The sequence below is a fragment of the Saimiri boliviensis genome, chromosome 1 (assembly GCF_048565385.1).
Source record: "Saimiri boliviensis isolate mSaiBol1 chromosome 1, mSaiBol1.pri, whole genome shotgun sequence".
In the NCBI taxonomy this organism is placed as follows: domain Eukaryota; kingdom Metazoa; phylum Chordata; class Mammalia; order Primates; family Cebidae; genus Saimiri; species Saimiri boliviensis.
In genome coordinates this window covers 142,263,337-142,280,734 of record NC_133449.1, presented here as the reverse complement: position 1 = coordinate 142,280,734, position 17,398 = coordinate 142,263,337, and the positions used below count along the sequence as shown (strand labels likewise).

The 17,398-nt window shown below is 43.2% G+C and overlaps 1 protein-coding gene and 1 long non-coding RNA gene across 5 annotated transcripts in view; one reads left to right on the top strand and one right to left on the bottom strand.

The window, feature by feature from the left end:
- Positions 1-5,750, bottom strand: part of LOC141585605 (uncharacterized) — a 210,093-nt gene extending 204,343 nt beyond the window's left edge. The window contains exons 1-2 of one of the 4 annotated variants that reach the window (XR_012519163.1): positions 5,560-5,750; positions 4,285-4,329 (exon numbers count right to left, since the gene is read on the bottom strand). This is a non-coding gene — a long non-coding RNA (uncharacterized LOC141585605). Of the gene's footprint in view, positions 1-3,551; positions 3,646-4,284 lie in introns of those variants that run through there. The other 3 variants (XR_012519162.1, XR_012519164.1, XR_012519165.1) reach the window with 3 other exon arrangements.
- A 62-nt stretch (positions 5,751-5,812) lies between these two features.
- On the top strand, positions 5,813-15,912 carry PSMD7 (proteasome 26S subunit, non-ATPase 7). Its single transcript, XM_003939967.4, has 7 exons — positions 5,813-5,993; positions 9,150-9,241; positions 10,363-10,455; positions 10,867-10,964; positions 11,523-11,603; positions 13,935-14,026; positions 14,907-15,912. The coding sequence occupies exons 1-7, from the start codon at positions 5,920-5,922 to the stop codon at positions 15,349-15,351; spliced, it is 975 nt and encodes a 324-aa protein (XP_003940016.1). The 5' UTR covers positions 5,813-5,919; the 3' UTR covers positions 15,352-15,912.
- Positions 15,913-17,398: the final 1,486 nt, after the last annotated feature.

The window sequence follows — 17,398 nt, the reverse complement described above, 5'->3', positions numbered from 1 at the left end:
ATATGTCTCTGCTTAGGACAGCCCAGTCATCTCCCATCCCTGGCTCCCCTCACCTGAGTCAGGCACTATTACTATCCCTATTTTACAAAGAGAAAATTGAGGCTTAGAGAGATTAAGTGATCCATTTAAAATATCCTAGCCAGTAAATAGGAAAAGCAAAATTCAAATCTAGATCTGACTCACAGCCCATGCTCTTCTCTATTACCTTCACAGTAGGAGATAAAGGGAGAAAGCTTACAGGGAAGGGTTTCAGAGGCATCAAGAATTTCTTCTTTACCATACTCCAGTTTTTCCACACTCTCAAACTCAGTCCTGCTGGGATGAGCTTCCAAAATGCTGCCTAGCTTTAGAAACGTCTTCAGACTCAGACTATATCTTGAGCTGAGAGATATTCCATGACAGGCCTAAATAACCCTCAAATGAAAGAGTAAAAACAGCAAATGACACTGAGAAAATAAGTGACAGAGCTAACATTTAGGGAGCAGCTCATCTCATAACATAACATGATGAGCTCAGCTCACCAACATAACAAGCATTGACTGGCAAATATTGTATTTACCAGGAACCTTAGTTCACAAAGAATTCACAAATTGCCTAGTGTTTCTGTTATCTATTGCTTCACAACAAACCACCCAAAACTTTGTGACTTAAAACAGCAGTGATGACTTATTAGTTCACAGAGTTTTACAACCTGGGCTGGGCTCAACTGTGCAATTCTTCTGCTCCACATGCTATCTACTAGGGCTGAAATATTCACAATGGTTTTTTCCCTCACATTTCTTGGCACCTCATCTGGAATGGCTGGAATAGTGGGGGAATGGCCAGGCATTCCTCCTCTATTCCATATGGTCGCTCCTGCAAAGTAGCCAGATTTCTCTATATGACTCAGGGTTCCAAGAGTGGGCATTCCAAGAGAACACGCTGCAACATGAGAGTGTTACTCAAGCCTCTGTTTGTATCACACTTGCTAATTTCTCATGTGGCAAAGCAAGTCACATCCCCAAGCTTATAGCCAATTTTGGAAGAGACAACACCAGGGCATGAACACAGAGATTGAGGCCTGCCACATTTGATCATGGCGAGCAGGTGTGACAGGCTGAGCACACCTTCTGATACCACATGGGATATTACATGAGATTTATATGTGTTATTTGCTTATAGTCTATCTCCCCTAACAAGACAGTAAGTTCAAAGAGGGCAAGAGCTTTGTTTTTTTATTCCTATACAGTACTTAAAACAGTGGCACAGAGTTAGTGCCCAACATATTGTTAAATGAATATTGAGAAAAACATGAGAGACACTGGTTATAGAAGATTTCCAAAGTTTACAGTGCAAAAGAGTCCTATCTCAGTGGAAGAATTAAAGATTCTAGAAACATCTTTGGTACAGTTTTTGCCCTTTCCAGGCCTACAAAGGCTGATGAAGAGTAATGTTGTAGCTGGGCCCTTGAGTAGGTAAAGGGGTCTACTATGAAGAAATCAAATCCATTCTGTGTAGCTATTAATGATGATGGTGACCTAGATTTGCTATAAGGAAGTATGTTAATCATATATTATTAACTCAAAAAAGCAAGTTTTAGAACTTTATGTAGAGTTAAATTCCATTTGCATATTTTTAAAGCTATGCATATAGATGGCAAAAGGTACATCTTAAAACAAGTTTCTGAAAGATTCACCAGAAACTAGTAACCAGTGACTACCTTTAAGGAGAGGAACTAGGGTTCAGACAGGAAAAGTGAGAGAGACTTTAAGCTCAGTGGGCTTTATTATATACTATTCCCCCTACTCTTGCACAGGCTAGGGATTTTCCATTAAGAAACTTGTTTTAAAAATATGTCTGGGGCTGGGCACTGTGCCTTACACCTGTAATCCTAACACTTTGGGAGGCTAAAGCAGGAGGATTGTTTAAGCCCAGGAGTTCAGGGCTTCAGTGAGCTAAAGACTGTGCCATTGCACTCCAAACTCAGTGACAGAGTGAGACCCTGTCTCTTGAAAAAAATAATAAATTAAAAATTTTTAAATAAGGGCAGGGCGGTGCCTCACGTCTGTAATCCAAGCACTTTAGGAGGCCGAGGTGGGTGGATCACCTGAAGTCAGGAGTTCGAGACCACCCGGCCAACATGATGAAACCCCATCTTTACTAAAAATACAAAAATTAGCCAGGCGTGGTGGCAAGTGGCTGTAATCTCAGCTACTCAGGAAGCAGAGGTTGCAGCAAGCCGAGATGGCGCCACTGCACTCCAGCCTGGGCAACAAGAGTGAAACTCATTCTCAATAAACAAACAAACAAGTAAGTAAATAAATATAAATAAATCTGGCTGCAGAGTGGAGGATGGCGATGGGAGAAGGTCACACTGGAAGGCAAAAAGAGAAGGTAGGAAGCTAATGCTGAAGTCTCTTAAGAAATATAGCCCTTTGGGCCAGGATTAATATTAGTTTTCTGTATGTGGTAAGATTTCAGATGATTGTAATTTATTTCAATAAATTAATTAATTAATTTGTGAGAAGGTCCTACCGTTCAGGCGGGCCATGAACTCCTGGGCTCCAGCAATCCTCCAACCTCAGCCTCTGAGTATCTGGGATTACAGGCACAGGCCACCATGCTCATCTTTATATTCATTTTTATTTATCTGAATAATCTCATTTTTCCACAACGATCATGTGTAACTTGAATAATTTTTTAAGTTCACAGTCAATTTCACACTGCTTCAGTGAATTAGGCTTGGAAACACCCAACAAGCTTCAAAACAGCTTGCTTAGTCTGTACAACTGCAAAGTAAACTTAGTGTGAAATAAAACACATCACTTTCTAAAGTTTGAAATTTAGCATCTTAATAAAATTAACGCCTTTTTTTTTTTTTTTTTTGATGGAGTCTTGCTCTGTCACCAGGCTGGAGTACAGTGGTGCAATCTTGGCTGACTGCAATCTCTACCTCCCAGGTTCAAGCAGTTCTCCTGCCTCAGCCTCCTGAGTAGCTGGAATTACAAGTAAGCAACACCACACCCAGCCAATTTTTATATTTTTTTAGTAGAGATGGGATTTTACCATGTTGGCAGGATGGTCTCAATCTCATGACCTCGTGATAAGCCTGTCTCAGCCTCCCAAAGGGCTGGGATTACAGGTGTGAGCCACCGAGCCCAGCCAAATTAACACAATTCTTTTTTGCCTCAGAGTGCTGCAAGCAGGCAGACCACCCAATTAGGAACTGGGGACACAGAAACCTGGCTTGATCATGACCAGCAACGTGAACTTGGAAAGATCCTTCCCAATGCCTACGCCTTGTTGCCATCTTTCATTTCACTACCGTAATTAATTATTCATTTATATAGTAATTACTGAGTATCTCCTATAGTCCAGGCACTTTTCAAGACACTGGTAATATAAAAGTAAACTAGGAGCCAGGTGTGGTGGCTCACACCTGTAATCCCAGCACTTTGAGAGGCCGAGGCAGGCAGATCACGAGGTCAGGAGTTCCAGACCAGCCTGGCCAACATGGTGAAACTCCATCTCTCCTAAAAATACAAAAATAAGCCAGGCATAGTGGCACACACCTGTAATCCCAGCTACTCAGGAGCCTAAGGCAGAAGAATCGCTTGAACCCAGTAGGCAGAAGTTGTAGTGAGCCAAGATCGCGCCACTGCACTCCAGCCTGGGAGACAGAAAGAGACTAAATTTAAAAATTTTTAATTTTTTCAAAAAGTAAACTAGGCTGGGTACAGTAGCTCATACCTGTAATCCCAGCACTTTGGGAGGCTGAGGTGGGCGGATTACTTTGAGGTCAGGAGTTCCAGACCAACCTGGCCAACACGGTGAAACCCCATCTCTACTAAAAATAAAAATTTGCCAAGTACTGTGGTGCATTCCCAGCTCCTCAAGAGGCTGAGGCATGAGAATCACTTGAACCTGGGAAACAGAGGTTGCAGTAAGCCAAGACTGTGCCACTGCATTCCAGCCTAGGTGACAGAGGAAGACTCTGTCCCATTAAAAAAAAAAAAAAAGTAAACCAAACAGGGCTTATGAACTAAATAAGAGCTTACATTCTAATGAGAGACAAAGCCAATGAACAGAATAGGTAAATTCTACAAACCATTCACAAGTGGTAAAAACTATAGAGAAAACTAAGGCAGAAACACATAGGTAGGGGGAGAAAGATGAAATTTTTTCTAAGTGTCAGAAAAAGCCCACCTCGAGAGCAACATTTGAGCAACAAATTTCATTTGTAAATGAGAAAATACCGACTTCCTAAGGTTGTCACAAGCCTTGTTAACACAGAATGGGCCTCACCTGAAAGCTTGTTAGAAGCGCAGAATCTCAGATCCAATCTCAGACCTACAGAATCAGAATCTGTATTTTAACAAGGTCGCCACGTGATTTGTAAATATAGCAAAGTTTGAGAGGCATTCATTAAAAAGATTAAATATTTGTGTCTGAACCAGGGCTGGCATATAATAGGCACTCAATAGATTCAACAATTCTTAGTTTTCTTTCTCGTTAACATAACCTTTATATCTTTCTAGTTTTAATTAAGAACAAGTAGCCAAGCACTGGTAGCTCATGCCTGTAATCCCAGCACTTTGGGAGGCTGAGGAGGAAGGATTGCTTGAGGCTGGGAGTTTGAGACAAGCTTGGACAACATAGTGAGATACCATTTGTACCAAAAAAAAAAAAAAAAAAAAAAAAAACCTTAAAAATAAAGATAGCATTGAGAGTCTCTTCAATTAATTATGAATAATAAGCATTTTTTGCCATTTACTTCCTTGTGGATCTAGCAGAAAATCTGAAAATAAAGTCAAGCTGCAGACGGAAGACAAATTCACATGCGGACACATTAAAAATCCTGACTACCTTGCATTAAAGTCTCTCACTGGTGGCCAAATTTCAGTCTAATCTTTGGTAATATTTTTCACCACCCACATATAAGAGAGACGGAGTGTGTTCCTTGACATTTGGCTATCAGGAAGTCCACCTTAAAAAGACGAGAGGACACAATGTTGGGAAAATCCTCTGGTGATAAAGGGAAAGCAAAAATTGTTTAAACACAAAAGAAAACAAGTAATTCAAGTTGATGAAGTATTGTTTTCGTTTACAAAAACAGCAACTTAAAACGAGACAACATAAACCTGTATGACTTTTCATATAATTTGCCTCCTTATATTATATATATGAAAAGTCTGCCTTGTCGCCCTTAGTCGTCTTCTCTTACCTAGTTAAGTATCACACTTTCTTACTGCCTTCCATCTTTTCTTCAACGCTTATGTAAAATTTAATTTTAAAAGCAATGGCACAATTGCGTGCTTCTAGCCCTAGTTACACAGTATTATATAAATATAAGGACAAGTGGACACCCGCAGGTTGCCACATTCGTTGCAGTGTCCACAGTAAAGATAAAGGAGAAATTCCCCAATGTAAATGAGAATGACATAAATTACCAAACTACATTCAAAGCGTGCTCTAATGTTAAGAGACTTAAAGTTCCTCCTAGAAATCCCGGGGGATTTCGACATGAAGCAAAAGTGAACTTCTTCTGTGTGGTGGAAAAGCAAATTGTTAACTATTTACTTTGGCGGGTAGGGCGGTGCTGAGAAGGATCTGAGGCGAAAAGCCTCTGCACGTGACAGTGCAGGGCAATACCAGGAGGTCAAGTCGCCAACGTTCCTTCGGCCTTTAAATCCAGAGAAACTCTAGGCTACAGACCCGGGGCGACACGCGCCTTTTTCTAGCCTTTTCCCCGCCCCGGAATGGCGGCTGTGGCGAAGATCCGGGCGCGCCGCGCAAGGCACTCTGGGAGCGGAAGAAGGAGGCCGCGCGGGGGCTGGTGAACCGGAAGAAGAGGAGCTGGGCCTGAAGGCGCCGGGTAATCGCTGGCGCTGCAGGTGTTTGCGGGTAACAGGGAGCCAGGCCTGGCGGGCGTGTGTCGCGATGCCGGAGCTGGCGGTGCAGAAGGTGGTGGTCCACCCCCTGGTGCTGCTTAGTGTGGTGGATCATTTCAACCGGTGAGCGAGCGGTCCAGTAGGCGCAGCGGCAGAGCCGCTGCTGAGTCACCGGCACTCTGGGGATGGCGCGGCGGCCGCGGGCGACCCGGGGACGCAGAACGGGTGGCTGGTGGCCCTTACGTGTCCGCGAGCCCAGACCAGCCTCGGCTCGGGATGCCCGAGTCATCCAGCCTTCCACGCCTGCCCCAGCCGCCGCTACTTCTGGGCCTGAGCTTCCTGTTGGGTTTACCGATTTCGTTTTGCCGAAGTTCGTTTTACCGAAATCTGGATGATGCCGGGGATCGTGGGATGCGGCTAGCCTTCGTTGGCCCTGACCCCCGCCCCCAAGCTCCTGTCCGTCACTTCGTTTTACCGAAGTTTGTTTTGCCGAAATCTGGATGAAGCCAGGGTGGGGCGGAGGGGGGCTAGCTTTATTTGGCCCTGACCCTCGCCCCCAGGGTCATATCTGTGTTTATTTTCGTTTGACCGGGTTGGTTTCACCGAAATGTGAATGATGCAAAGTAAATGATGCCTGGATTATGCCCAGGTGGGGCGGAGGGCGCTAGCTTCCTTTAGCCCTGACTCCTGCCCCCAGGCTATCTATGTTTATCTTCGTTTGACCCAGTTGGTTTCACCGAAATATGGATGATGTCCGAGTGAGGCGCAGAGGGTCTAGCTTCATTTGGCCCTGAATCACGCCCCAGGCTCGTATTTATGTTTATCCTCGTTTAAACAAGTTGATTTCACCGAAAATGTGAATGATGCAAAATGAATGATGTCTGGATGATGCCGGAGTGGGGTGGAGGGGGCTAGCTTCATGTGGCCCTGACCCCTGCCCCCAGGCTCCTGTGTATGACCGAGTTCCTGTTACCCGAATCTGGATGATGCTCGGCACCCGGAAGGGCTTCCTGGATCAGCTGTGGTTTTAACCCATTAACATTGCTAAACGGGAATCTGATTAGACTCCATCTCAAAACTATATCTATATGTATTATGTATATGTGTGCATATGTATATATAGATGAGGTTTCCGTTTTTATTTAAAACAAGAGGCCGGGCATGGTGGCTCACGCCTGTAATCCCAGCACTTTGGGAGGCCGAGACAGGAGGATCGCTTGAGCCCAAGAGTTCGAAAAACTACCGTGAGCCGAGATTGCGTCACTGCACACCAGCTTGGGTGAGAGTGAGACCCTGTCTCCAAAAAAAAGAGACCAATTGGAGATTTGGACCTTAATGAAAAAGGTAAGGAATCATCTCAAAGATCATCTCCTAAGCTCATTGTTTGAGGGTGTACATCCACCACCCCTTGCTTTGGAACTGTTAATCCTGCTAGACCTGTTGCACGTGTTTCCAAGTTTTACAAGATTGTTAGTTGAACTGGCAAATGGAAAGACCCAGTTCAGAGCATCTACTATAAAGCCATTATTGCAAAGTGTCCTTTCTCCTGCAATTTGCTCTGTGCAGCTAATTCAGCAGGAGCCAAAAAAAAGGACCCTCAGCCTAGGATATGTTGACTTTTCTACAGTAGAGTAATTACTGTCTTTCTCCCAGGGGATACTAGGGGTAGGCACCATTTCAGTTCTGTTCAAGCACTGGTTAAGAGCACGAGCTTTCAGGCTGGCCTGGTGGCACATACCTGTAATCCTAGCACTTTTGAAGGCCGAGGTGGGTGGATTGCTTGAGCTCAGGAGTTCAAGACCAGCCTGGGCCACGTGGTGAAACCCCTTCTCTACAAAAAAAAAAAAAAAAAAATTAGCCAGATGTGTTGGTATGTGCCTATAGTCTCAGCTACTCAGAAGGCTGAGGTGGAAGGATCACTTGAATCTGAGAAGTAGACGCTGCCCTGAGCCAAAATCATGCCTGCCATTGGACTCCAGCCTGGGCAATAGAGTGAGACCCTGTCTCAAAAAAAAGAAGAGCACTAGCTTCTCTGTCAAGCAAGTATAGGGTTTTAAAAAATACAAATGGATTTTTGTAGACCAAAACAAAAGCCCATGAATATGGAGGTTGAAGTTGGAAACTCAATCTCCGCCACCCCCACAAAAAAATTAGAGGCACCAGAAATACAGAAGCATTAACTTTGTTTGATTCAAACCCCAAACCTAAGAAGCATTTATAGATTTGCCAAGTATATATTAAGAAAAGTTTTAAACCAGTGCGAAACTAGCAGCTGTTAAAGAAGTATAGTTAACAGTGGCTTTTGTCTTTCCTTAGCATGGAGTTGTGTTTCTGAGTCATGTTTGCTAGTGGTTAAAAAATACTTCTTGAAGACGAATGGAATGAGAGTGTGTAAGTGAAGCAGTTGTAACTCCTTAGGAGAAAATGACTGAGGAGGTTTGAAATGGAGATAAAAATTCTAAAGTAAAATATTTATCATTCAGCCTTCCTCTATTTATTTATTCATTTATTTTGAGACAGGGTCTCCGTCTGTTGCCAAGGCTGGAGTGCAGTGGCATGATCTCAGCCCACTGTAGCCAGCCTCGAAGTCGACCTTCTGGGTTCAAAACCACCCCCTACATCAGCCCCACAAGCCCAAGTAGCTGAAACTACAGGCACACCCCCACTATGCTCAGCTGTTTTCTATTTTTTTGTTGATGGGGTTTCACCATGTTGCCCATGCTACCCATGCTGGTCTAAAACTCCTGAGCTCAAGTGATCCGCCCACCTCAGCCTCCCAAGGTGCTGGGATTACAGTCCTGAGCCACTGCCCCTGGCCTACTCTAGCATCTTGACTCCAAAAAAGACTAAAGGATGGGAAAAGTTTAAAGGAGAAAGGAAAGCTGCAAAGAAAAAGTAAAGTTAAATGTGGTAGCATAGCTTAAATCTGCTTTCAAACACCAGCTAGTGCACTTCTTTCAAACACCAAACATTTGTAGATCCTAGGACCTAAGTAGTTTTCATTTTCTTCATTTTAAATTTCTGTGAAGTTTGGAATTTTCCCAAGCATGTATCACTTAGCAGTCAGTGTTAAGTAAAAATGCCAGTGTGTGTCAGTACCAAATTTATGAATTATCTCTTATAGTTAATATCAACCTAACCGGATGACATTGCTTTAGGGAGATTGAGTTCCCAGGTAAACTAAATTGTATCTGTGCCATTGATATTTCCCATTGAGTATCTTATTGTCCATGTTCCTGTGTGAGCCTATTCACTGTGACGATCTGTTTTCTCCTTCAGAATTGGCAAGGTTGGAAACCAGAAGCGTGTTGTTGGTGTGCTTTTGGGGTCATGGCAGAAGAAAGTACTGGATGTATCGAACAGTTTTGCAGGTAAAAGACAAATTTTGTGTTTCTCTGAGCATGATTAAAATGTCAATTAACATTTAAAAAAAATAAACCTTTGTTATCACTTTTGACTACAACCCAGAGGTTGTCTCGGAATTGCTGAAGTATAGAAAAGAGAACCCAAAGACTGCACCCTACACCAAACAGTAAATATTTTAAATTGCAGACCATGTGGTCTCCACTGCACCTGCTGCTCTCTGCTGTTATAATGCAAGAGCTGCTATAGACAACGTGTAAGCAAATGAGAGTAGCAGTATTCCAGCAAACCTCTATAAAAACAGGCAGCTGGCACAGTTTGTCAACCCCTGCACTGAACTGTTTAACCATGCTTCTTATAGGTGGAGTAAGGGAAGGGATCAGGAACTCCACCCTTTTATGTGAATCCTTACAAGAATGTATCCATGTAAAGAACTTGCTGGATGACTTTGGACTAAAAGTCACTAACTCCAGTGTCTAAAATGACCAGCTAGTAATGTCATTTGTCAAATGGAAAATTTCAGGAACTTACTGGGCTTGTAGAAAACTGAAAAGCCTGTGTCTTTTATAAAAGGGGCAGCCCCTACCTGGCTGTAGCTGGTAGTTGCCAGATATTCCAGTTTTTTGTTTGTTTGTTTTTTGAGATAAGAGTCTCACTCTGTCGCCCAGGCTGGAGTGCAGTGGTGCGATCTCAGCTCACTGCAACCTCCGCCTCCTGGGTTCAAGCAGTTCTCCTGCTTCAGCCTCCCAGGTAGCTGGGATTACAGGCATGAGCCACCACACCCAACTAATTTTTGTATTTTTAGTAGAGACGGGGTTTCACCATATTGGTCAGGCTGGTGTCAAACTCCTGACCTTGTGATCCACCCGCCTCAGCCTCCCAAAGTGCTGAGATTACAGGCATGAGCCACCACGCCCAACTGGTATTCCAGTTTTTTAAGAGCAGCTGGGAGTCTGAATTTTTATATGAATTCTCTCTGTTTTTGAGGGCAGCTCAAAAAAAAAAGGTAATACTGTGTTGGGCAAGTGAAACGTGTAAGTGATTCAGATCTAGCCTAGGGGTCTTTACTTGTGACCTGTGTTCTAGGTTTCCATCTAGCACCCTAAACTAACATTTTTTTCCTCTATAGTTCCTTTTGATGAAGATGACAAAGACGATTCTGTGTGGTTTTTAGACCATGATTATTTGGAAAACATGTATGGAATGTTTAAGAAAGTCAATGGTATGTCTTGATGTTCTAAGGTGTTCTAGCATAGAATTGATCTGTGTATATGGGGGTCTTTTCTTCTCTTTCTTTAACATCAAGTGCCCTTTTATTTAGCTAGACTTACGTGAGACTAGAGATAGTAGAGGAATATGGTAGAATAAATGAAAAACTAGAGTAGCAATTTAAGGCCAAATAGACCACCTGGGTTTGGGTAAGAGGGGAAATAACCCTCTCATTGCAGCAGAAAAGTCAAGAACTGTCCAGTAAAATCAGTCTTCCATTAGAGCTTTAGTACTACCAGGGTAAATATGACTGGAATTTTCAAAGAGGTAAAGGACATAACTGTTGATGTTCTCATCCTTTTTGAGGGAGTTGTATAAATCTTCATGAAATAGTTAAAAGCCCACTAATTTTTTTCCTTCCTAGCCAGAGAAAGAATAGTTGGCTGGTACCACACAGGCCCGAAACTACACAAGAATGATATTGCCATCAACGAACTCATGAAAAGATACTGTCCTAATTCCGTAAGTGCTATTTTTGAAATTCCTGAATGATGTTTTTGCCAGCCAGCTCAAGTAAGAGCATCCTGGGAAGAATTTCAGTAGCAAACCTACTTACTGCTTTTTCTCCATAAACTTGTGTTAATTTGTAGTGCTCTGTGAAGTATACTACAACCTAATATATTTGATAAATAAAAGTTTACCCCTGCTAAGTACCCAGGTGTAGGAGTTATCTCATGTAATCCTCTCAGTAACTGTATATCCTCTTTGCGAATGAGAAAATTGAGGTTCAGCATGGTTGGCAGGATCTGGTAGTGGTGGGACCAGGATTGACATTTTGCCCATATTGACCCTAATGCCCTTGTACTGAGGCACTGTACTGCCCCTCAGCTTGTTAATGAAGGGAATCAAAAAGCAGAAAAATGATGAGATTGTTGAGCTATAAATGCATTTTTGCTGAAAATCCTGATTCGTTTCTAATTGAATACAAGAAATAGCTTTACTAATCATAAGAAGAATGACTGAAATTATCCCTTTTGTGCTAGGCACGAGATGATTTGCTAAGCTGTGTTTCTCTGCCAGGTATTGGTCATTATTGACGTGAAGCCAAAGGACCTGGGGCTGCCCACAGAAGCATACATTTCAGTGGAAGAAGTCCATGACGTAAGTCACCTTTCTAGGAACCTAGGAGGTTAGACTTGCTCCTTATTGGATGAATGGCTTTTTTTCCATTTTAAGGTCAACAAATCCTTTGTCTCTATGACAAAAGAAGGTAGTTAAGTTTTTTCCCTTTGAATTTTTTAATCACCATATTTTGGAAACAGAGAGGAACATAGAAATCTAAATTCCCAGCCAAGCACAGTGGCTCACCCAGTGCTTTGAGAGGCCAAGGTGGGAGGATTGCTTGAGTGTAGGAGTTCAAGACCAGCCTGGGCAACGTTGCAAGACCCTTACAAAAATAAAAACATTAGCCAGGCATGATGGTCCTTGCTTGTACTCCTAGCTACTCAGGAGGCTGAGACAGGCACCCGGGAGTTCAAGGTTACAGTGAGCTCTGCTCATGCCACTGCATTCCAATATGTGCGACAGAGTGAGACCCTGTCCTTGCCAAAAAAAACAAAAACAAAAAAGAAAGCCAAATTCCTCTTTTACAAATGAAAAGTTTAAGGGATAAATTACGGTCTGCTTTTGAATTTCATATGTAGTATTTTTCCTTACATTCAGTTTTAAGATTTGGAAAAGGGTATTTTAGGATAGCTCTCTGCTGATGTTCCTTGCATCAAGTTCCGTCTTCCTGGAGCTTTTCTCTTTACCTGGCTACCAGAGATCTTAGATCCAAATGTAGCGCCTAGTTGCAATAGGGCTTTCATCCCTGGTTTGGACCCAGTTGTTTTAGTTTTTTCTCCTGCCTCTTTAGAAAAGGAATTGTGGATGTTCATACACACAAACCAACACAGCCAGATGTTTTTTTTAGTAGAGGATAAAGGGGACATATGGATCATGTTACAAGATGAAACTCAAGAGGAATTCATGCCTGTTGTAAAGGTTACCAAGAAATTCCACAAGACTGTCAAAGGTTTTAACCATCCTGGCATCCAAAGCAAAGATGAGACTGCCCCTTGCAGGATTAACACTGTTTTAAGTAAAATAATCACAGCTAACTTTTACAGCACTTTGTGTGAGTTAGTGACTCGCTCAAGGTCTTGCAGCTCCCTTGTTACGTCCATAGGGGAAGCCAAACTTTGAATCCAGATAGCCTAGCTGGGGAGCCTGTGCTCTTACTACTATGTCCTGCCTTGCAGACAATTTTACGGCCTTTTTACAGGAGACATATAGCCTCTTCTGGCACAAGGTCTGAGAAAAGTATCTTCTGACTCCCATCAGGAAGTGACTGGGTGACCACCATGGACTGCGTCCCCAGTGGATCCTCGGATTAATTCATACCTCCAGAAAGCCAGCTATTCTGATTGCATTGTTTTTGGCACTCTGGAATCACTTGATCGAAGAGACATAAAAGGACTAAAAGTTATGTTTTCTGGCACGAGCTTGCTTATATTGTCCATTCTAAAAGGAACTATATAGATTTTGTTGTTGTTGGAGACAGAGTCTCACTGTTGCTCAGGCTGGAGTACAGTGGCATGATCTCAGCTCACTGCAACCTCTGCCTCCTAGGGTCAAGTGATTCTCATTCCTCAACATCCAGAGTAGCTGGGATTACAGGCACCCACCACCACGCCTGGCTAGTTTTTGTATTTTTAGCAGAGATGGGGTTTCGCCATGTTGCCCAGGCTGGTCTTGAACTCTCAGCATACCAAAGTCCTAAGATTAGTTCAGGCATGAGCCACCACACCCAGCCAGAACTATACACCTTTTTTTTCTTTTCTTCTTTTTTTTTTTTTTTTTTTTTTTGAGATGGAGTCTTGCTCTGTCGCCCAGGCTGGAGGCATGATCTCAGCTCACTGCAACCTCTGCCTCCTGGGCTCAGGCAATTCTCCTGTCTCAGCTTCCCGAGTAACTGGGATTACAGGTGCCCACCAACATGCCTGGCTAATTTTTATATTTTCAGTACAGACGGGTTTCACCATATTGGTCAGGCTGGTCTCGAACTCCTGACCTCAGGTGATCCACCTGCCTCAGCCTCCCAAAGTGCTGGGATTACAGGCGTGAGCCACTGCACCCAGCCGAGAACTATATACTTTTAAGAACCAACCTGAGACTTCCCTGTGTGTTCATCCCAAGTGTGGGCTTGAGGGAGGATCCAGATTTTTATCAACATGCAGTCCCCCCAGCAGACTGCATCACTGAGCAGCACCACAATGATGGTAGCTTTGAAGGCGAAACTTCCAAAGCAAGCCATACCCACCCTTGCCATAGAAAATTCTCAGTCATGCACTCATTAAATGAGCTGAGTTAAAGCAAAAGGCTCAGGGTGCGAAAAGGAACACGTGTCTGTTTGTGGAAAGTAAATAATTATAGTTAAGCTTCCTCTCCCAGGATGGAACTCCAACCTCAAAAACATTTGAACACGTGACCAGTGAAATTGGAGCAGAGGAAGCTGAGGAAGTTGGAGTTGAACACTTGTTACGGTGAGACCTTAGCACAGCATCAAATCATTCGCTGCCCGAGAGGTCACACAGTGTAAAGAAGAGGCCTGTGTCGGGAGTATGGAGACCTGGGTTCTGGTCCCGGCCATCCACTAACAATTCTGCCATCCTGAGCAAATCACAGTCCCTTTCCAGGCCTTTGTTTTCTTATGGGTAAATCATCAACTGTGAGATGTCTTGAGTTACAATATATGACTGGAGAACACACCTTACCTGGAAACTGTAATGTTGACTGTGAAATACATGCAGGCCTGCACTCTCCACTAGATGTTCTTCTCAACAAATGTAGCCCATTTTCTTGAGAGAATCTTCCTCTTGGGATAGCTTTTGTTTTAAAATCATGTATCTGTATAAGCCTTATTTTAAAAAGGTCATAGTTTTAATCAGTCAGTGAGGTTCCTTCCAGGTCTAAGAATTACCGTCTCATTTAATATCTTCTCGATATTCTGGAGATGCAGGTAGAAAAAAATACCATCTTTAAAAAAAAAAAGAAAAAATACCATCTTTTTAGGAACAGGAAAGGTGAACTAGAGAGCTTCTGCCAGAGTTATTGGCAGATCTGAACTGTCGACCTAAAAATGATCTTTTTTTTTCCTTAAGTGAAAATGGTTTTATTTTAGCTCTTTTATAATTATTTTTTGAAAAATGTCCTGTGATGAGAAAGATGAAATATGTGCCCCAAATGATAACGACATTAAGGGAATTGATAAATAAATCTTTACCAAATGGAGAAGTGACATTCTTCTTTTAAAAACTTGCCACACCCAACAAAGCTAGGTATTTTCTTAGAATGTGAGAACTTGTGCAATAATGTGGTACCCTGATGCTTTTTCCTGCCCTTTCTAACTGTGGGTCATTACAGAGACATCAAAGACACAACGGTGGGCACTCTGTCCCAGCGGATCACAAACCAGGTCCATGGTTTGAAGGGACTGAACTCCAAGCTTCTGGATATCAGGAGCTACCTGGAAAAAGTAGCCACAGGAAAGCTGCCCATCAACCACCAGATCATCTATCAGCTGCAGGACGTCTTCAACCTGCTGCCAGACGTCAGCCTGCAGGAGTTTGTCAAAGCCTTTTACCTGAAGACCAACGACCAGATGGTGGTGGTGTACCTGGCCTCGCTGATCCGTTCCGTGGTTGCCCTGCACAACCTCATCAACAACAAGATTGCCAACCGGGATGCAGAGAAGAAAGAAGGGCAGGAGAAAGAAGAAAGCAAAAAGGATAGGAAAGAGGACAAGGAGAAAGATAAAGATAAGGAAAAGAGCGATGGAAAGAAAGAGGAGAAAAAGGAGAAAAAGTAAAACATGTATTAAATAACTTTTTAATTTGTAAATTAAAATCTTACCAACTAAATCAGTGTGCCACTGGAGGGTTCTTTTTCACTTTAAAAAGACTTGCTTGTTAGAAAGCTGTCCCAGCAAGGGCTCTCTGCCTCCAGTCACTCTGGCTGTGGCACTCCGTGGAAGTGAACCGGAGACTGATCTCAGGCCTGAACTGCAGCTTCAGCTCTGTGACTTGGGGATCCGATAGTCAGCTCAGGCTTCAGAGCGTGTGAGAAACATGAAGAGAAGTCAACAAACCAGTTGTGGTTCTCTTCATTGTTTTATCTCTAAAACCATGAGTTGAATTTTCCCCATCTTGAAGGACTCTTGGGGTCTGTTTCTGGTATTTTACAAAATTATTAAATGGAATGCATGAATTCCATATGTTCTCTGCCTGGTCACACCTGGAGTGCTGGTCCTTCTGAACTGTTAACAATACCACACCATTTTGGACCCATAACTCTGGCATTCTCAGGGGTTGGGATTCACCTCCTTATATTGTTTACCTTCAAAGACACAATTAAATGGCTTGATTTTTAAGTCTGTGTTCTAGTCATTTTTGACTTTGGGAATAGTGATCCATTGTTTCCAGAAGCAGCCAAGAAAGTCTTCGATTGGAGCTGCCTTAAGAATTTCTCTTCAGGAGGCTGAGGCAGGAGAATTGCCTGAACCCAGGAGGCGGAGGTTGCAGTGAGCCGAGATCGCGCCATTGCACTCCAGCCTGGGTAACGAGCGAAACTCCGTCTCAAAAAAAAAAAAAAAGAAAAGAAAATTTCTCTTGGACTTTTATCATTTATGAAAGAGAGCATCTCATTCCCCCTAAATGGAAACAGGCAGTCCGCTGTAATAAGAAAAGTTATCTTAGCCCAGAAGACCCAGGTTCTCATTCGTGCCTCACTCAGATCCCTCATTCTTGAGGTGGTAGGTTGCAGTCAGCTGTCTGAAGTCCCCAGAACATTGTTTCAGAAGGGACACATTGATTAGCCACTGCAGCAGTTTTAAGTACCTCAGACCACAGGTCAGCGGGCATGTTATTAAGAATGGAACAACAGGCCGGGCGCGGTGGCTCAAGCCTGTAATCCCAGCACTTTGGGAGGCCGAGGCGGGTGGATCACGAGGTCGAGAGATCGAGACCAACCTGGTCAACATGGTGAAACCCCGTCTCTACTAAAAATACAAAAAATTAGCTGGGCATGGTGGATCATGCCTGTAATCCCAGCTACTTAGGAGGCTGAGGCAGGAGAATTGCCTGAACCCAGGAGGCGGAGGTTGCGGTGAGCCGAGATCGCGCCATTGCACTCCAGCCTGGGTAACAAGAGCGAAACTCCGTCTCAAAAAAAAAAAAAAAAAAAAGAATGGAACAACATTTCCCCCAAGGTAAGTGCACAGGACTCCCAGAAGAACAAATTCAGTAAGGCATTAAATCATTTGGCATAAAGTACTCACAGATACTAAATTTCCTGTCTTGAACAGGTAGAACCTCTCAAATGCACTACGTGGATTATTTATGTTGAGAGTTTTCAGAATACAGTAAAACAGTGCAAAAACTCAGTTGCATTTCATAAACCACTTCATGAGGTTATAATGCCTTAAGTAATCAGAACCATCAGGTTTTGGTTTTTGTTCAGACAGTTTTGCTCTTGTTGCCCAGGCTGGAGTGCAATGGTGGCGCAATCTCAGCTCACCACAACCTCTGCCTCCCAGGTTCAGGGGATTCTCCTGCCTCAGCCTTCCAAGTAGCTGGGATTACAGACATGTACAACCACACCGGCTAATTTTTCATATTTTTAGTAGAGACGGGATTTCTCCAGGCTGATCTCAAACTCCCAAACTCAGGTGATCCACCTACCTCAGCCTCCCAAAATAGAAGCATCGACTTGACACAGACCTGCCAAAGAGCTAGTTAGTGGAAATTTGGGAATGGATACAGCTTGAATATCCCTTATCTGACATGCTTGGAACCAGAAGTGGTAAGGATTTGGGAAATTTTTGTTTTTTATATTTGCATTATACTTAACTGGGCATA